This window comes from Eucyclogobius newberryi, unplaced genomic scaffold, assembly GCF_026437365.1.
Source record: "Eucyclogobius newberryi isolate DKJ021-1_F unplaced genomic scaffold, fEucNew1.0.hap1 SCAF_15, whole genome shotgun sequence".
Taxonomy (NCBI): domain Eukaryota; kingdom Metazoa; phylum Chordata; class Actinopteri; order Gobiiformes; family Gobiidae; genus Eucyclogobius; species Eucyclogobius newberryi.
In genome coordinates this window covers 27,627,389-27,648,894 of record NW_027315779.1, presented here as the reverse complement: position 1 = coordinate 27,648,894, position 21,506 = coordinate 27,627,389, and the positions used below count along the sequence as shown (strand labels likewise).

Sequence of the window (21,506 nt, the reverse complement as noted above, 5' to 3'; positions counted from 1 at the left end):
CTGTATTGGCGGAGTGTTGTGCTGTTGCCGTGAGTGACAGCGCCGTGCAGAGCCGGGGGGAAAGGCTCGACAAATGGAGCTTTAGCCTGGCGGAGCGCTGGCTTTTTGGCCCTGCTGTCCCCCCTCTAGACAGGGCTATATCTGCATCCACCAGCAGCAGAATGAAGCGGCGGACAACAACAGCTCCACTCCGCAATATTTTCACTGTGACTCCAAAGTTTAGAGGAAATGTATGAGATAAATCTATGAAATATGGTCAGTCATTTGAATAGCACTTTATAATTCAGGTTTACTTAAAAAATGCCTTGCCCCAACTCCTATCTCCTTTTGTCAACTAGTTACTAAGCCTGAATCATTCTTAATAAACTGTTTGTTCATTATAAATTAAGCATCTGTTTATGCTTTATTAAGACTAATTCAAGTGTAGATATTATAAAGGGATTTGTTGTGATTTTAGAAAAGAAATCCGTTCTGAAACACATGAAAGCTGTAATAAGGGTGCACTATGTAACCTTTTTTGTACAGGGTTCGTTTCCATAGAGATTAGAAGCTTTGCCAGGAATGTTCCACAGTATGGCATTAAACGTATCGCTCATTTATTCCATTGCAGGTGTTTTCTAGCATAAAATTACCTTGAAAAAACATGCATTCTCATTGTGAGCGTGGCGGCGTCTCCATAGAGCTGACGTCTGGTATCGCCTGCTTGTCTCCATGGAGGCAGACAATTTTAATAGCATACTGCGGAACATTCCAGGCTAAAGCGATACCATCTCCGTGGAGAAGCAGGTGGCAGAGGCTCCTTCAGAAGATTGTCATCGGGTTTCTTTATGGTAAACTGACACTGCGTTCAGACCACGACGTCAAAGGTGTCGAGTTTACATGCAAAGTCTGTGTTTACGCGCATCAAAGCCATCCAGCCTTTCTGAACTTTGGGTGTGAGGCGGATTTGTGTCGTATTCAGACGTGCGTCCAGGGCGCGAAAGACCTGTGTCTCCGGCGTCCGACCCCTCAATATTACAAGCGTCCAACTAGAGGTTCAGTGGGGTCTAAACGGAGCATAAGGAAGATTTGCGTTCTTTGTGGAGTTTGCATGTTCTTTCAGTGTGGGTGTAGGATTCCTCTGATGGCTCCGGTTTTAAACATGTACAGTAGTAGTCTGGGGCCAGGACTGTCCGGGTTATATAACAAGATTCTGCATTTGACCCATACTTTAATGATTACACTTTCATGGCACTGAAATTCGATACTGCTCTGGTGAAGTCAGTTTGATATAATATGCTTTTTAAATAGGCTGTAAAGCAGTCGCGTGCAGTGACTTTTATGGATGGGCAATTAGACTTGGGGGCATCAATATTTAGTGGATAGCACAAAAGTGGAAAAACAAAAAAAAAATCAATTAATCATATAGTTAATTTAGTCCCACATTTAGTTAGGAGTGAAATTGATTAATTTAGCTAAGCTCGACGAGCAATTCATTACACAAATTAACGCACTATGCTGTTAAAAGAGTGCCTGTATTTCTAACTAATGTCTAATCATTAGCAACGTGAACAGAGCCTCAGCTAAAAACACAGACTTGTCTCTTAAAGATAGATTTTAAGTCTGTTTGTTGAATCTTGGCGCTGCTGATGCTTCTCTTCTCCTCTGCACATGCTCAGTTCGGGCAAAACCTGCAAACATCCTTGACACACAGGTTTATTCAGCGTGATTTGGTCCTCAGAGCACATGTGCAGACCTCTAAAAGAAGGTCTGGTTCTAAAAGCTCATGCTAGAGAGCGGAGCATGAACCTCTGAACACGCTCACAGATTGAGCAGTGGCGGGAGAAGAAGAACCAAGCTTCCGGTGCAGTTATGCAGTTATTTTACTGGTCAATCACTGCTTACCTTGATTGCCCTGACTGCACGCCACTGCTGTAAAGGACAAACAGAGCACACATGGATCAGTCTTATGAGTCTTAAGGTCTAAAATTGATGCCATAAACTTAAAAATTATGTTAATATGTTAATAAGTATCAATATTTGCATAAGTCATCAATACCGATACTCCCACCTCTAGTGAACTACATTACTGTAATATTCCAAAGAAGTGAGCTCATGGTCTATGTGCAGTAGTTCCCTTTTTATTTAGCTGCTGCTGGGTTCCATTGTGTGTCTTACATAAATAAGGTCTTAAATAAATCATACAGTATCTTCACTTGGCTGCTTCCTTCACTGCTTATGGATGTTGATATTTTAGTCTAAAATAAGCAGCTGGCAGTTTCCTTTGTGATATCGCAGCCGCTGGGCTTGAAACGGCGCATGAAGCAGAAGCATCTGTGGCACGACCTGCACATGTAGCAGGTGAAGGCAGCAGCGATCTCTCAAAGACTGAAATGTCAAACGCTGCACCCGGCTCACCACTCCAAAGATCTACTTTAGGGTCCCAGAAGTCACAATAGAGGACGCAACGTTGAATGTTCAGCTTCATTATGCTCAGGGACACCTCGTCGATGAACTGGAACTCTCGAACCACAGCAAGAAAGTCTGCGGTTCCATTCCGAGGCCGTGTGCTGCTTTGTCGTGTGGAGTTTGCATGTTCTACACAGTTCTAGATGGGTTTTCCTCTCCGATTTCTCACATCAATCTAAAACTAGGGATGTAAAAATCTCACAAAGATACTGTGGGCTGTCACAATATATTGAAGTATACATGTATTTGTTTAAATGCCTTGTTTTGTTGTCAAACCAAAACTGAGGGAACTACATGGACCATGATCCCTTTCCCTATTTCATTTCAGAAATAACTGTTACTAAGCATTCAAACTTGACTTTTGCAGCTTTTTAACATCTTACAACATTTGTCCCTCATCAAAAACATACCTGGAGTTGTATTTAGCTTCATTCAAGCTAGTTTGATGAATCCTGTTTTAGAACAATGTAGATGTGACGGAATTTGCTGCTCTAAAGTTTGATATTTTATACAGATTTTTTGGGGTTCTGTTAAACAACATCTAGTTTTAAGCGTGATTTGGTCCTCAGAGCACATGTGCAGACCTCTAAAAGAAGGTCTGGTTCTAAAAGCTCATGTTAGAGAGCGGAGCATGAATCTCTGAACACGGTCACAGATTGAGCAGTGGCGGGAGAAGAAAACCAAGCTTCCGGTGCAGTTATGCCCAGCAGCCTGTAGAGGCCACTAAAAGACACAGTGGCTTCAGCCAAGCTTCAGCAGCAGAAGTGAGGGGAAAACGGGCTTGTTCGGATATATTTTAGAACAATTTAGATATAGTTGTGACACACGGTAATATTAGATTGATTGATTTAAATACTTACTTTCTCCTTTCGCGGTTTGACAACTTTAAGGTACCGCAACTTTGAAATACGTAATGCAGTGGTCACAGTTTGCTTCGAGATGCTTCTCATTCCGATACTCCTAGTTTAGTACAGTTTAAGACAGCGCTGAAAACTTGTGCAGAAGAGAGACCGTGATATATGGGCAGAAAGATCGTGCCTTGAAACAAGAGGCCTAGAGAGAAATACAAGCGAAGGATCGGTGGAGCTCACTCACATATTTTAGAGAGTCTTTGTCAGCTTGATTGAAAGTGTTCTTGTTTTCAGCATCTCTGTTTGGTTATCTGACAGTAGCTGGTAAGAACAGGCTGAACAGTGAAAAGTGCAGGGAAGATAATTGGCAAAGAACTGTTTTTTTTTTTAAATTTCTTTCTCTATCAGCTGTGTACAAGATGGCCAAGTCTATCCCCTGTGATGTCGAGCTCCTCTGTGTGACGAGTTTAAGGTGATGACATCAGAGCGTCGATACAGAACGCCTTTAGCGACAAAGAAGGTGTACAAAGGTTCATTTGAGCCAGTCAGTTGGTCAAATAAGCAAGAGCAAAATGACTTGTGGGAGTTTGATAGCTCTTTCACTGTGGTTCTCTTCGAGGTTTCTACTTGTTTTCACTGGGTTTTGAGTAGTTTTTTTCTTGCGGAGAAGAAGGATCTACGGGCAGGGGATGCTCTGGAGCTGTCCATTTGCTAAATTCCTGTGAACATTGGTTAGGACTATTTCACTGTTTGATATTCTACCTTTCTGCTGGTAAAATCAACTATTTTTTGCAGCCCTGCGAAGCACCTGCTGTTGTAGTTTTGGGCTTTACAAGAATAAATTAATATGCGATATAGGACAAAAGACACGTTTTCACTGTGATGGACAATGAAGTTAAGGTTCGAGGAAGAGCAAAGAGGAGATATGTTTTCATGGAGAGGAGATTTTTTGAGAGGATGTGATCGCGTTATTAGAAGATCTTCACGTGACTTGAAGAGGTAGCTGCATGATGTTGCCTATCTCTGTTGTTGCCTATCTCTGCTGTTAGACAGTCATGAAAAACACTGCATCAAACAGAAAAAGAAAAGGGTCTTGAAAACCTCTTTTTATCAGTATATATCAACTTTTTTTCACAAGAGCCTCAGAGTTGTGCCATTACTAAATTCAAAAGATATAATTGCTGTCAGTTGAAAGACCTTTAAGTGATGAGATTCATATGACAGGTTTGTGTAGCCAATTCCAAACTAATTATGAAAAGGTTCAACATTTGTGGATTTCAATTTTAGATGTTCCTTTCAAAACGGTAAATCTCCCATAGAGTTGTTTGGGCCATGTATATGCGCTGTAGGGGAACAAAGAGCATAGTTTTATAGGTGTTAATGATATAATTTGCATCGCTATGTTTACATCTCCATGTTATTAAATGTTGTCTATAAAAAGCCTTATAGGGATATGTTTGTGGGTCTGGGCATTTGTAAGTATTTATAGTTCTATATTATAAGGCTATATTCAAGCCTTTTCTGAAATGAAACTCAAAACAAATGAATTGAACAACTTCTCTTCTCAAACACAGATGCAATAAAATTCACTTTTCATCCACTCACTGCTGTACATTAACCCATGCAGGACTCATTTCATCTGTGGAACAAATAATGCTAACAGCTTCATATGGATTTTAATAGCATCCACTCACTCTGGTCCTATGGATCTCCCTGTCGTGTTTATGAGAAGCAGAGCTGCTGCTGATTGTGAAAGCACGTCAGAGCCACAGCAACGCACAACACAGACCGGATCAGTGAATTAGGCAGGAGAAGCATGAGAGACAATGTGGGCTGGATTACTTTCTTATGGAGCAGCAGAACAGGTTCAGTAAAGACAATCGTTTGGGCGATCGTTGATTAGAGCCGCATCATTTGATTGATAAAGCAGGGGGCGCTGTTGGCAGTGGGGGAAACAATGATCAAATTCTAGAAAGTGAATGCAACCTATTCAGAGTAATCTTCTTCCAAGCGCTTTATAAAAATCACATTTGGTGTGCTTTCTAACACAATACTAGCCTCACAAAAGCGTTCCTCACAAATGCATTTAACGGCCACTGCGTCACATGCAACCAAATTATGTCTTTTCTCCACTCTCTTTCCCTCTCTTTTTCCAGTAACAACGTTGTCCTTGTAAGTGGAGATAAGTACGGTCTGAACGAGGACGGCTCCGAGCTGCTGATAAGAGACGTGACGAAGGTGGATGAGGGCGAGTACACGTGCATCGCCCGCAACAAGGCCGGAGAGCAGTCCCAAGAAGTCAGCCTCAAAGTCTTCGGTAAGGCAGATCATCCAGGTTCCCCCGTGTTTTTAAAGCCCAAACACCTGCACCAGTCTAGTTTTTATTCGTTCAGGACTCCGACATGCTTTTGTATGCAGTTGAGCGTCATTAATGCTTGCTACTTTTGTTTTTATCCTTATTGAAGTAGCTTGATTCCTTAACGTGGCAGAAATGACGTAACTTGATGTCGACCCTAACCCTAACCTGAACATTATATTGGTTGCTATGCAGTGGAGAGGACAACCATTAGTCTACATGAAAGTCCCATTGTGCTTTGGAGTAACATATTATTTTTTTAAGACGTATTTTATTCTGTTAAATAAAAATGTGGGGCAATTAATTAATTAGTTAATTCAGGGCAAAATAAATTATCTTATGCAAATTTGACTTGTGTGAGCTTTTAATCGTGTTATATTGTTGTTCCCTCATCAAAAACGTATGAGTTGTCATGAACATTTCTCCTGCTCTCACAATGTACTCTGAGCCTCACAAAAACACACCGTTTCAAGTTTCCCAGATTTGTGCAATCAAAGTAAGAGATCCGGAGGTGTCCTTCCTTGTTTTTAAAGCCCATAAATCATTGGCAGACTGCGCATCTCAAATCAAATCCATCGAACCGTGTCCAATACGACTGTGTGCTGGTATTAGCATGTCGAAGCAAGCTAACCTTTGCTTATTGCCTCATTGTAATTCTCTCTGCTGCCAGTAGATGGAGTGCTAACATCGAATTCTGATGAGGGAATGTCTGACTAATGGAAAGTCATGTTTTTTTTAATGTATATGTTATTTTAGGTTGTAAAATATGAAATGCCAAAGCAAAGGTACTCAAAAGCATAGTTAAAGGCTAGTAATAATGCAACTAATACTCAATATATTGTCTTTGGGGTTTGCCCACAAGTAACGTAATCCAATGTTCAAACTAACTAGACTAAACTCTGAATTGCAATGACAAAACCCGTCTAAGAACTTCCCATACGACCAATGGCCACATTTACGGCCCTATATTCCTCGGCTCGCTGTATCCACGGGCCTCAGTGTGCAGTGGCCTTTTCCGTTGTAATTCTTGACATTTGGGAGCAGTCCGCAGCGAGAGCTCGACTCCGCAGTGTGAAGCAGCAGACCGTTTAAAGGAAAGTGTCCCCCATTGAAAAGTAATTAAGTCGGCCCTTAGGAAGCGCACTGTTATTAGTGCTCCAGCTTTTATCAGCAAAACACTTATAGCGTTGTTGTGTGAAATTCTTTGTGGTGGCATATTGTTGTTGAAAAAGCAAGTGAAAAATTAGTTTTGCTCTGAATGTCTATTGGCAAAATGCGTGCAAATAGATTTATGGGTATCCTGTGTCATTTTTCATTAAAATGCACTGTACCTGCTAAATAAATACACTTTTTTCCCCCTGATACTTAAATTGTATTTGTATTTTAGCACAGCCAGCGGTGGCAGGCAATGTTTGTACAGGGTTTTGAACCATAAATGAAGTGCGGGCTGGAGCAGGCCATAATTAATCACTAACTGTGGTATTTGAACTTACATTTTTACCTTGGACTGCAGAAAAATAGAAAAGGCAACTCTTATAATGAGCGCATGTGCAATTTGTCCCACTTTAATGTGTGATAAAGGTTTTCTTATCTTACAAATAATGCATAACAAACAGTAGAGGCTTTATCAGCACAGAAGACATGCAAATTCAGGACCTCAGAGCGACGTGCATCATGCAAATTCAGGACCACAAGTCATTAATCACTCTATTGAAGACAGTGAGGTGAAGATTCGAAGCACTGAGTATGAGTCAGGTTTGTGAAGTGCAATAAACCATCCAATGTGAAAAAAAACATCTCTATTTTCCTGAACTAGAAGAAATAAAAGTCATGTAAAGAGCCAAGACAAACAGACTTTAAAATCCTGCAGCTAACATGTATTTATATATTTTTGTATATATAAATAAGTAGTCCTTGCTCTCTCCATACAAAGTAGTCTCCACCTTTCTCTGATTCATTTGAGGATTGCACTTGTCCTGTAAAACCTCTTTGGAGCTCATATACGCGCCAACTCTTCAATTATGCTGGAAAAGAACACTGGGTCAATAAAATCAGACTTAATTTCTTTACACAGAATGAGTTTTTTTGAGTCGCGGCGAGTGAGGGGGACTTTGGGAAGGAAGAAATGTGCAATTGTATTAGCAGAGGCGGGCGCAGTAAAGTGAAAGTACATCAAATAACATCCCTCAAGTCGATGTAAAAGAGATGATCCAAAGTAAAAATAGCAAGAGGTGAAAAAAATATGAATTTGTTTATGAACTCTCTTTGAGTATAGACAATGGTTGTATTGTTTTCTGCATGTTCCCAGAAATGCAGTGCTTTTAAAAGTGTTTTGTGTATTTGTTTCAGTACCACCAAAGATCACGTTCCTGAACAACCAGAGTGCGTCAGAGTTCGATGAGCTGGTGACCCTGACCTGCGAGGCCTCTGGAGACCCCACCCCCAGCATCCAGTGGAGCTTCGACCAAAGAGTCTTCACGGAGGGAGAGCAGGTAATGTGCTCTACGGGTTTATTTATGCAGCAAAACAAGTGCTGATGACAAGATTAAAGTATTCAGATAAAGTATATAACTGAGTGCCCTCGTAATGGAGAAACTGTTAAGTCCTCCATAGAACCATGGTTACACATTGTAACTCATGTATTTAAAGTGGGACTAAATGGCTAAACTCCACGCTCTTCTGCAGTCTAGCGGAGCTGTTAAACTGGGCAGTGCCTGGACGACTAAATGGGAGAGTGACCCCCAATTTACACACGCCCAGCACACGCCCAGCACACGTTCAGCACACGCCCAGCACACGCCCAGCACACGCCCAGCACACGCCCAGCACACGCCCAGCACACGCCCAGCACACGTTCAGCACACGCACAGCACACGCCCAGCACCCAGCACACAGCACACGCCCAGCACACGCCCAGCACACGCCCAGCACACGCCCAGCACACGCCCAGCAAACGCACAGCACACGCACAGCACACGCACAGCACACGCAGCAAACGCCCAGCACCCAGCACACGCCCAGCACACGCCCAGCACACGTTCAGCACACGCCCAGCACACGCCCAGCAAACGCACAGCACACGCACAGCACACGCACAGCACACGCCGCAAACGCCCAGCAAACGCACAGCACACGCAAAACCCAGCACACAGCACACGCCCAGCACACGCCCAGCACACGCCCAGCACACGTTCAGCACACGCCCAGCACCCAGCACACAGCACACGCCCAGCACACGCCCAGCACACGCCCAGCACACGCCCAGCACACGCACAGCACACGCAGCAAACGCTCAGCACACGCCCAGCACCCAGCACACAGCACACGCCCAGCACAAACCCAGCACACAGCACACGCCCAGCACACGCACAGCACACGCACAGCACACGCCCAGCACAAACCCAGCACACAGCACACGCCCAGCACACGCCCAGCACACAGCACACACCCAGCACATTCCCAGCACACGTATAGCACACAGGCAGCCCACGCATAGCATTGGCTTTTAATACTGACCGGTCGAACAATCTACACCAGCAAAGCTGGACGACGAAAAGCATCGTCCCTCTGATCAGCTTTTGTAACATACGTGAAATTGAGAGTGAGGGGCGGGGTCTGATGACTAAAGGATAGAGTGAAGGCGAGGCCTGGAGGACTAAAGGGTAGAGTGAGGGGAGGGGCGGGGTCTGGAGGACTTTGGGGGATAGTGTGGGGCGGGGTCATGAGGACTAAAGGGTAGAGTGAGGGGAGGGGCGGGGTCTGGAGGACTAAAGAGTATAGTGTGGGGCGGGGTCTGGAGGACTAAAGACAAGCCCTGTTCCTCATTGGTTTAGACTCTAGAACAGGACTTGCATTTCAAACCCCGCCCCTATAAGTGTTTGTCAGACTCCGCCCCTGCAGACATCAGGTGTGTGATGTCACGGGCCTCTTAAAACACTAGATACTAGACAATGTTATAAAAAAAGAAACAACACTCAGTAGAAAGACTTTAGTAGAAAACCTCCTGTAGTGTTTAGTTCCTCTTTAAATGTCCACAACTTACCATTTTATTTCGTTTCCGTATTTGTCATATATACACATCATACATAACCATTTCAATACTTTCCATATTCTTATTGTCACAGTGAAGGACGTTCAATGATTCGTCCAAATGTTATTCACCAGCAGGTTTCATTTCTTGCATCCCTGTGCGCTTTGGCCGTCTTCCATGATAAATGCAGTGGACGGTGTATACATTTGGATCATCCTTTTAAAGTATATATAATTCTTTCTCTCACTCTATTAGTAACTTAAATAAATTACTTTAGACATTTATATATGGGATTTGGTCTGAGAAAACCCACCGACGTGTGAACAAATGGCTTATGTGTAATTTGCTGAGTCATTTACTTTAAGACTTGCCATAAATCTTGCGCCTACGTTTTTTAATCCAATTTGGGGATGAATTGGTTTCTTTGAGTCAAGGCGTGATGTTGATTCAATTTGGTTTATTCATTATTGGGGCCCATTTTGTGTACTGACACTCAGGGCAGAAGACAAAGGATTAGCCAATTTAGTTATTTGTGCGACGCGAGCAATAAACAGGATTACCCAAAATGTGTCATAGATTGTTATGCACCTGCTTTAAGAAATAGTAATGAGGGAAATTGGAAAAAAGAACCAAAAAAAAAAGTAAATTATTATTTTTAAAGTAAAAGATAAAAAAATAAATAAAATAAATAAAATAAATAAAATAAATAAAATAAATAAAATAAATAAAATAAATAAAATAAATAAAATAAATAAAATTAAATAGTAATAATTATAATAAAGAACTACATTTATAGTAAAAATCCTTTTGCCCCAGAGAGTATATTGTCAACCCAGTAATTTGTAGTATAAACACTAATTGAGAAATAAATAAATGAAATAAGTTCCAAACACTCACCTAAAGAGTGGGGGAGTAAACGCAGTCAATGACTATTTTTACAAGCAGTCAATATTCGGGTTAAGGTCAATAGGATATCCCGACCCAAATGTACGTTGTTTCCTGTATTCAAAGACAACGACAACAGCAGCACGGTGGATAATGACATCCTAAATCCATTTTAGTACAATACAACTTAATGTTCCTTTCGATCAGGATATCCCAATAGGAGTATATAATACAAGATGTTCGGGGGAGAAGAGGGTCAACTCAGGTGTAATTTTCGAATTTTAAAAAATATATTCCAGTTGTGAAAGTGTTATCGACTGCATGTAAATATGCAGTCAATGTATTTAAATGTACGTAAAAAGAAACATACAGAAATATACAGTTATATCAATGCGAACGTAATGACTGTGACGTATTAGATATACATGCAGTCAAGTTAAGTTGTAAAGTGTCAATCTTGTAGGACCCATTTAGAGAATATTTAGACATATTGGACAGATGCGACATGTCCTCCCCATCTGCGTCCTTTTTTACTTCAAAATATCTCTTTTGAAACACACCTTAGGCAAGGCCAGGAAGGTTTATTTGTAGAGCACAACTGGTACACAAGGCAATTCGAAGTGCTTCAAAAATAAATAAATCACAAAACAGATAAAGACATAAAAGAGAAGAGCGCAGATAAAATCCTTTCCGTCACATGCGCAGCTAAACACAATCATTTTCATTTGAACATTTGAGTAGAGGCCTGTCTCACGTGTTCAAACATGCTAAAACTGAAACGCAGATTCCCTAACCTATCATCTCGTGTTTTCTTGCACTGAATATAAAACCCTCCATTATCACCTCTCTCATTGTCCTGTCATGTATCACCGCACCATTTCCAGCTTGTACCGACAATACCTACAATGTCAAAGAAGTCATACATTCTCCCTGTAATCTCTGACCATATTTTTGACGCAATCTTGCTTTATCTCTCCATTATAGACCCCAAAGTGATGCGGATAAGTTAATAACATTGTATTTTGGCTGCTGTAATCGACGTGTACAGGCTCCAAACTGTAAGATAACGGCCGCTCACATAAAGGCATAATCAACTACAGAAGGCGACGATAAGCCACGCTCCCCTGGTGACGCTTCATTATTTTATAAATCCTCTTATGAAATAGTCACAGTTGAGTTCCTCCATGCTGATGTGGCAGTTTGGCACTAAGTTAGAGTCAAGTAAATATTTTTTTACTTCTTACATAATGTTTGTCTCTCTTTGAGCTGAAAGTGCTTTTGGTACTCATCGCCACCTTCTCTTCCAAACACATCCCACTCCATGAAGTCCTCCGATTTGTTTTGACATATATGCTTTTACATTTGCATAGCAACTTTTAATTTAACCTATATTTATATAAATATATTTTTCAACTCAATGTCAAAGTGTCCTATGATGTCAAATGTCAAAGTGTCCAATATAAATAAAATAGATATTATCTTGGTAAATATGTACCATCAGAATATAGTTGGAATTGTAGTCTAAAAGTACAAATAGGCCTTAAAAGCATCTAAAAATATGTATTTCAATTGCCAAATTTTCCGGACTATAAGTCGCACTGGAGTATAAGTCAGCCAAAAAATGCATAATAAAGAAGAAAAAGTTGCAGTGGAGTATGCAAGTGTGATTATTACAAATAATATCACATATAAGTCGCTCCGGTGTATAAGTATAAATATAAGTATAAGTCACACCCAGGCAAAACTATGAAAAATACGGTAATTTGTCTCTACCAAATTGCAATAGACTTATAATATCTATAAAAATAATAACTAAAAGTGAAAATAAGTTTCCATAATTTTCTTGCCATTATTTTTCACTGGAGCATAGGTAGATCAATGACCCCAGTGATAGCTTTTAAAATACATGAATGCTTTTTTGCTTCGTTTTGTGTGTGTGATTAAGTGACTAAAACAGTTTTCTCCTGCAAAATGTGTTTCTCCTTCATTTTTTTTACTTAATCCATTTGTTTCCCTTCACTAAGCGTTTCTTGCTTCTGCAGTGATCTCCAGGGGGCTTCGGTGCAGGGTTAACACGCATGCCCTCACACTTTATATATTGTACTGTGAATAAACTCTATCTTTGCTTCCCTTTGTCCTCTCTAGGCTTCTTGGACGCGACCTGACAAATACGAGGTATGGCTACTAAATACCGTAGCCGCACTAGCACTACAGTAGAATGCAGTTTTCTTCTCTGTGGCGGAACAGAAGGATGGCACCCGCTCCTAATCCTGTACACCGCATCTAGGCTTGTAGACATTTCTAGTCCACTTACTAATCCTCTTAGTTCCTGTATTTTCTTTGCCATGTTTATTTAGAATGATTGCATTTTGGTTAGCTAAAGTAGCTAATATCAGCTAACCAATCATTATTTTAACCATGTCACAAACTGCTTGATTGTCAGGGTTGGTTGGTTTTGGAAGTTACAACTAATTCAATCTTGTTAACTGCCAGTTGTTTTGCCTGGATTCTCCCACAGTACGGAACAATTTATCTTGCGTTTAGTCAATTATAGGTGTTAACGCCTTAAGCAGGATTTTTGATGACCATTAACTTTGACAAAAACTGTAACATGTAGATTTGTGCAGTTGCTTTGATGGTTTGTTGTTGTTTTTTCTTTCATAGACACCAAATACTCAAAATAGTATGTATTTTCCATGCATGCGTAAACTATTTTGCTATCATGATTGCTATTTCACCAGGCTTAATTTACAAAGTAGCTAATGTATCATCCCTGTTTACGAGGCCCTTTTGTTCTGAGCCTCATAAAGCACAAACAAAGCACATTTTCCCCACTTCATTACGTAATAAGTAGACATCTAGAGGACGCATGCGCACTTTTCCGTAAAACATCACTGGACTTATTTGGATAATTCCTCTGCCTTAATTGTATTTATCATGGATGTATTAGCATAAATCTGACCTCCCCAGCCCCGTCACTGAGTCAAGGTGACAGCTTGTCTCTCCATGTCTTCTCACGTACCCTTGCATGTCCCCGGTCTATGAACTATAGTCTCACTGCAGCAAACGACATAATACCTGGTGGTGATAGTGACTAAACTGACCAACACAACTAACAACAAACTATCATCCCCACTGTGACATGAACACATGGTATCCCATAATCAGCTAGTTTTGTTCTGACCGTACGGAACTTTTTGTGTATATGTTGTACTTAGTCTATTTGGAGTTGAATTTAGTAAGCAACTTCATCCATTCATCATAGTTTATACTATACTGTTATTATTCATTGAATGGATGTTGCAGTACACTGCCAAAGCAAGTTCAAAGTTTGTGAAGGTTACCTGACAAAGGCAATAAAACTTCTTCTGATTCTGATCTGAATCTGACGAATGGATAGAACGTATTATTACTCAAAGAAGGACTTGCCTAAGATTTATCACATCTATTCATTTCTGTCTTGGTGCAGGGTCGCATCTGACTACATGAAGCTTGTGGGTTTTTTTAAAAGCAAGTTATGTTAATGTTATGTTATGTAAATCATGTTAATTAAAACTAAAATGCATGAAACAAAATCATATATAGTTGGAAGAAAGGGGTATTTTGAATTGGTAACTTGCAACAAAATTCCTATAGTTTGCCACTGTTTTTGGCCTGGCTTTATCGTTGAACTTTCTGACTCTATGCAGCTCTTTTCTAAATATTCCCCATAGTTCTTCACATTTGCTCTAATTTAATCTCTCCCCATGCTTTTGCATATGCAGTGGATGATATATTAGCTCATTGAAATACATCCCTTTGTTTACTCCCACTGCAATTAGCATGTTTACTTCTTTATATAAACTGCACCAGGGGGGTTAGCTTCATTTAGAATTCACTTCCAGTCGAGACATTTCACCCCATCGTTATCATCAGTCATAATACTTTTATATGATACAAATATTATTATTCATATATGAGCAAGATTATATTATAAATAGAATATATTTTATAAAGTATAAATTCAAGAGTAACAGTAAAAGCATGGCAATAGGCTGGAAATGTTAGTTATGGTAACTATGTCTATAATGACAAGTAATCACTCTGAAATGAAAGGAAATTATTAGTCCTTTCATCAAACTTTTCAAATGTGAATTACTGATTAGTAGATTCTGATAATATGGGTGAAAATGTTATAAAACATGCAACCTTTGTTACTGCAGTTACCATGTTATTACCACTATTACTCTGCCGTGCCACATGTAGTTTTTTTGGTCAGCTAACACTAACATACTTACAATACAATCCATATGTTACAATTCAAAGTATTAATGTGGTGTGTGTGATTGTTGGTTGGAGGGGCTGATAAACACTATATAAATCAAATGCGTTCTTCTTATAAGAGTATTCGCTCCCTGATTCGAATCCTGCCAGCAACGCCAAAATTCACTATCACATATGATGTAATGGTTCTTTATGCCAGTTTATAATTGGTTGCCTTTGTTAAATAATTAGACCATTTTTATTTTTTACAATTCATTAATGATTTATTTCAGTTCAATAATTGTTAACTTATTCAGGTCCTTATCTAGTTTAAGTTTAGATTTGGGTTTAGTCCCAGTTTAGTTGTGATGTGACATGTGTGTAGGAGTGTAAACACATTCAGAGTTATTCAGTTATTCATCACTTTCCCTTTTATTCATCACTTACATTCCCTTGGAAAAGAGGTTTTTGATAATAAGAGTAAAATTCCTATTGCCTTTCCCGCTATGACAAAGTTTGTCTATTACTGACACAAAGATTTCTCTGGACGTTCTGGTAAAACGTCTGAATCACTGACCCATAGTATAATTATTTCAAACAAATAGCAGAGAGTGCAGAAATTCAAGTACAAAAACACTATCCATGTCAGAAAACATACAGGCTGTACTAGAACACACATCTCACCAGAGTAGTATTACAGTACAAGTTTGGAATGTTGAGCCATGCAGATTTATTTGAGAAACATGACTTTCTGGCTGGGAAATTGGAAGTAAATCTGATTTGTTGAAATAGTGATTAATATGAGACGACGTGTAATATGAACCATAGTGATTTTCCCACAAGGCTTTGCTGCTACTGCTATATACCTGATGCTAATATAATTTAGCCCTCATATGACCAAGGATTAGGGTTATAGGTCTACATAATATCTGCTTACTTTGTCATCATGTGGTCATAAAACATATTTAGGACACATCCATTGGAAACTATGTTTTATCGACATATTATAATATTTCAAATCTCAGTTCAGTGTTTTTTCTCTGTTGAATAATAGATATATTTTGGGTCTCATCTTAACTTACTTTAAGTTACTAAAAGTTACTGTGTAACTTTTGTTTGTTTCCATGGCAATATTATCACACTGCCTGGGGTGTGCAGCATGGCATTAAACTCATCCAGTTTGCTTGTATGTTTGTAGAAAAATACAATTAAAAAAACATGCAGTCTTACTATGAGCGGGGTCGCCTCTCCATAGATCTGACATGTAGCCTTACCTGATAGAGCCACGTGCTTGTCTCCATAATGATAAGTTAAAAATAAAAACTCACTTTCTAATATAGTTGCACTGACATTGATGCATTTACACAACTTTTAGCAAGTTTAAAAGTTAAGTAAAATAACAATTGTGAGTTCTATTATCAAATTGCTTGTTGGAGTTTTAACATTGAGGTAAAGCAATAACATGTCCATACAGAAAAACCCGTGCTGGAAAAGATACATACTGCACCTACATAAGCAATACCTCATTCCAATTTTTGAATTGAACCTCTATTGAAAGTATTGTATGGATGTGGCTGTATTGATTCCACTGATTGAGCGCAGCCATGCTCCAGTCATCATAATAGCTGCTATTGTATGATTATCCCAGGTGATGAATGGAAGCTGAGCTGAGTGCACATTTCTCCATAGATTTGGCTGAATATAAAGTGCACTTGGACGAGCCGAGGCCAGTCCTTAACCGGGCTAAAGGTGATTCTAATAACCTGTCTGCTGAATGCCATTGATGGGAATGGAGCTGAGCTGAAAGGAGCGCTCAGACTTTGGAGAGAATATTCCACTGCAATTCCTGTCTATAATATAAGCATTCAGTTAGCTGCTCTTTAGGATCACCAATCACACATTAAGTATATGTGCAATTGTGTATTTGTCCATTGGCTTTTCTTATTTAGTCCAAAAATCCGAAGAGAACATTTTTATTTTCTTTTGTAGTGGAAAGTAAATAGCTATAACATAGGATTTTTGGGTTCTTAAACATTTTCGGCTTTGTCCAGAAGATTGACTGTGCGCAACAACATGCTGGCATCGTCATCGTGACTATTTCCACACCAAATCTATCCATGAGATTTTAGATAAATCGCTCTAAAATCTATAAATACAGATTACACAGTGGTCTGTGGTCAGCGGGCGAATGTCACTGACTAACAAACTTTACAAATGAGCTCAATACTTCACCAGAGACACTTCTCAGAGGTGTTTGTGTCTCAAAGTTAATGCTAGTAAGTAAAGTAAAATGTGTAGTAACGTAACAAACAGGACACAGGAGTTCTGAAAGTATATGTGATTAATTTGATAATATAAAGAAACCTATTCTACAGAGTTTCTTAAAAAACACAACTTCTCAAAGCACCTTCACAATTAAGTGGATATGTCCCATCGCTCAATACCAGTGGAGTAACGTGTCAGGAGCAGTGGACAACCCTGCCTCACAATCCAAGGAACCTACAACTTATCTTATAATTATGGCTGTCAAAGTTAACACGTTATTAACTCATGCAATTAATCACAGAAAATTGAGGCTCTTTAAGATTCCACAGCGAGGCTAGACCTGAGCGAAGGAGGAATGTACGGGAGCAGAGCTGATGTCACGTAGTTAAACATACTTGTAAAACACATGAGTCCTCAGGTGGTCGAGCGCAGATCATTCAGAAGTAAATGTTTACGAGAGTGGAATAAACTAAAAACACGGTGGAGATCTTGAGTTGAACGATATGCACACTGTGATGGAAATAAAGCCATAAAATAAATTATTATTCCACCAGTTTGGTAGATATAAGAGTCAGTTACAACCGCAAGCGGCAAAGAAGGGCCTTGAGCCCCAATGGACCTGTTGTTGGTGCTGTAAATTTTCCACACATTGTGACCACACATTTTTAGTATGAAACAGGCTTAAATTATATCCAGTAAGGCTTTTAAATAGGCTAATGTATTAAGACTTGTGAAATGATGAAAAAAATCATGATTTTTTTTTTCAAAAATATGTAACGTATAACGAATCAACATAACGTAACGCTGTGCAATTAATATCATCATATTAAGTGTGATTCATCTGATCGTTTGTTTTATTGACTTAAAACACAGCTTATAATAGTCTCAAGTCTTTAGTCTTCATTCATTCACTCCACACAACACCACTACTATTGCCACGGCTGCCCTGGGGTAGACTGACAGAAGCAAGGCTGCCAATCTGTGCCACCTGCCCCTCAACCTAGCCAGAGGATTTGGCACCATTTAAAGTGAAGAGGAGAATATCCAAACTCAACCTGTAGATTCCTCACACCTTCTGGTCATGAGGCGAGGGTGCTAACCTCTCTGCCAGTGCCACAGTTTGTTCCTCGTGTGTTGACAGTCCCCCAGCGTTCGGTTTTGCAGTGTCATTGCGTTAGACTATGATTAATGCCCTTCCACTCTGCTTCGGAACACTATGACATCTCCGGAAAAATCCCCTTTAACTACAAACAAATCAGTCAAAGAGGCAAGCAAGGGCCGCAATACGTTTATAATATGCAAGTCTCATAGTCCCAGTTTATGTAGATTTTTATAACTTCTTCAAAACCTTGATAACAAAAATATTTACATTTTTAAGGAGACATATTATGCTAAACCAACTGCAATTTGCTTTTAACCTTGTTGCAATGGTGTTTCTTCATCATTTTGATAGATTTCTGCATGTTTATGTAAAACCGTGTTTTTGAGGCTCAAGAGCTCAGAAAACCCCTGTTTTCACCTATCCCCTATGCCCACCCCCACATCCCTGTACTTAGTTGGGATTATTTGAAAAATGACCCTGAGTGACATGTTAAGTTCTAAAATGTCACTTAGCCACTTTTCAAAAATAAATACATGTAAATGTCAATCTGCTGCTTGTTGAAATGTCACTATGAAGAGGCGGGGCTTATCAGTGTTGAGGAGGAAGTCAATGGAGCTGTTTCTATTGCTAAGCCATTTTTGATCAATAGTGCAGTTTACAATGAACAAAATAATGAACTAGTTATGTTAAAATACTAAGTACCTGGGGGGGGAAAGACAGAGTTCTATGGTGTGATGAAGAAAGACTTTGATGGACTATCACCAGGAACTAGACGTTGATTGGTTGTGGATTGGCAAAGATATTTTATCTAAAACAGGTATTATCTACAAAAGTCTAAAAATGTAACTTTTTGAAACTTGTTCCCAGAGTGCAAAGATCTCAAAACGCCGGTTTGAACTCTCGTCGTATCGACATTTTTTTTTGATTAAGTTGTGTCATTGCCCCGCCTCTACTGAACACAATCCTACAACACCAATGGTTTCATACACTGCTTCATACGTACAGCAGACTTTTTCTCTAAGCACTCTTTATCTATGCGTTTCACTTATGGATCTGTTAAATTATTAGTTTCACTTGAAGCCTCCATGTTTTTTTCATGTCTTGCGTCCAGTGGATGCACACATTCAAAGAAACGGTTTCATGTTTACAGAAAACGTTTTGTCTCTGTGTGGATGTTTAAATCAGGACAAAGTTAGATCTAAAAGGTTTTTTTCCAGGTATTTTGTATTATACTGCAAAAGAATTAGATCACCATTTGTTAATTGTTAACCTCAGCATAAATCTGTAACGAATAATAAAAACAGCAGAACTGATAAGCCCCGCCTCTTCATAGTAACATTATATTGTAGCAAGCAGCAGATTTTTATTTACATCTTTTTATTTATGATCAATGGCTACTGAACATGTTGGACCCTATGAATTAAGTTATTTCTTTCTTTTTACTATTGCAACCATGCACAAAGAAGTCGGTTGGGATAAGGGGTAGGTGAAAACAGACATTATCTGAGCATTCAAACCTCAGTAGCAGGACAACACAGGAGTACTGGTAAAACTGGTGAAGGAACACTGTTATAACAAGATTAAAAACTCATAAAAGCAGCATTTGTTTTTAAAAAAAGGGAAAATTGGGCTAATATAGTCATTAAATGCCTTTTTCATAATTGTCCATATTACCTATTCCTGGATGACTCACCAATGAACACATTAAGACCTTTTCAACTTTCCATTACTGCACAACCATTCTGAAACACACTTAAATCTAATTCCCCACCAACGCATTACCCTCTTTTGAGTAGTAGCCCCTCAATAGCGATTCAGCTTCATTTATGAAAAACAGTACGTTTGTCGTGTTCGTAATGACATTCCACGCAGTTCATTTCGATTACCAAAGGTCACATATGTAAGTCTGAATGCCACGTATCGACAGTTTATATAACCTCGTGCCCTTCAAAGCCCGGCAGAGCAGCGGCGGGGGAAAATGATTGGAATGGCTGACATGACAGCTCTAATTAATTTGCTTATGTTGCTGGTGGCAGAAGGATAATCGAGATGTAGCATTGAAGACTGCATAGACCATGCCATAGAAATGTAACACGCTAACATCTGTACGCAGCTTGAGTTCTGTCTCAAACTAACTTGTCATTTCTTGTGATGAAAAGGATCTAGTTCATAGGAAATCTAATTAAAGGAGACATATTGTGCTTTTGCCCAGGTACTTAGTATTGAACAATAACATAAGTAGATCATCAGTTTACATTTTATTAATTGTAAACCGCAAAATTTATCTAAAACAGCTTAATAATAGAAACATTGACGTTTTTCATGCTGCTAAAACGTCATTTCAAAATTCCTCAAAAAAATAAATAAATAAACGTATCCTCCATCTTAAAGATTCTAAAACAATTCCAAATTCTCCAAAAAACAGAACAATTATGTCATGAGTTTTTGCTGCATTTTCTGTCAAAATAACATAGTCACGTTGTAATAAACATGTATTAAGATGTATGTTGTTGTTAGTAGCAGAGGAAAGCTAATGCGCTTACTATAGCTTACGGGCCAGAGCCTCATTCTTCGGAAATACACTATTTTTAAAAAGAAAATAGGGCTGTGTCATTCATTTAATTTCAGTCAGTGATCAACTCATCTTTTTTTTTTTGCTAATGATTAAAGCCATTATTATTTCATTTAAAGGAAAACAATGAGGAAACAACATGAGGAACAATTTATCCTGATTCATTTTTTTGTCTCCCAGGGAAAAAAATCATTAAATATTGATCATGTTAACTTTGATTAAAGCAAATGAAATGGAAAATGACAGTAATTGAGCCTTGCAAAAAACACCAGGAGCTTAAAGATGTATATCCCCAGTAACCATCAGAGGGCATCAGATAAATTCTTTTTTTTTTTTTTTTTAATTGAAGTGTCCTAAGTATGTTTGACAAAGCATAGTACACATTTATTTTAAGCCCTTGTATTGGCTGTTTTTCTGTTCATTGCTATATTAATCTCCCTGTTTACCTCCCTATAGCATCGTGCAGTGTCATCGGCCCAACACTATGATTAATGCTGCCCTTATTTGCTCAGGGACCCTCTTTGCCAGGTATATGCAGGTTTGCGCAGGCCAAAGAAGTCTTACACAATCATAATACAACAAATACAACTCAATTATTCATAGGACATAAACGCTCGAGCACCTTGGCCTCTAAAATATTCATAAAAAACGGTGGCAGCTAAAAGAAAAAGCTGATGGCTTCCTGCTACCCGGTGGGGGACAGACTTTGTAGTGTGGAACTAGCTTGCGCAACATAGGTACGATCCATTATTAAT

The 21,506-nt window shown here is 39.2% G+C and overlaps 1 protein-coding gene across 7 annotated transcripts in view; it reads left to right on the top strand.

Annotated features, from left to right (window-relative positions):
- Positions 1–21,506, top strand: part of ncam1a (neural cell adhesion molecule 1a) — a 527,426-nt gene that overhangs the window by 415,794 nt on the left and 90,126 nt on the right. For 5 of the 7 annotated variants that reach the window (XM_072446944.1, XM_072446940.1, XM_072446939.1 and 2 more), the window contains exons 7-9: positions 5,456–5,616; positions 8,005–8,147; positions 12,716–12,745. In XM_072446944.1, coding sequence (XP_072303045.1) covers positions 5,456–5,616; positions 8,005–8,147; positions 12,716–12,745 — 334 coding nt within the window. The remainder of the gene's footprint in view (positions 1–5,455; positions 5,617–8,004; positions 8,148–12,715; positions 12,746–21,506) is intronic. The other 2 variants (XM_072446942.1, XM_072446941.1) reach the window with 1 other exon arrangement.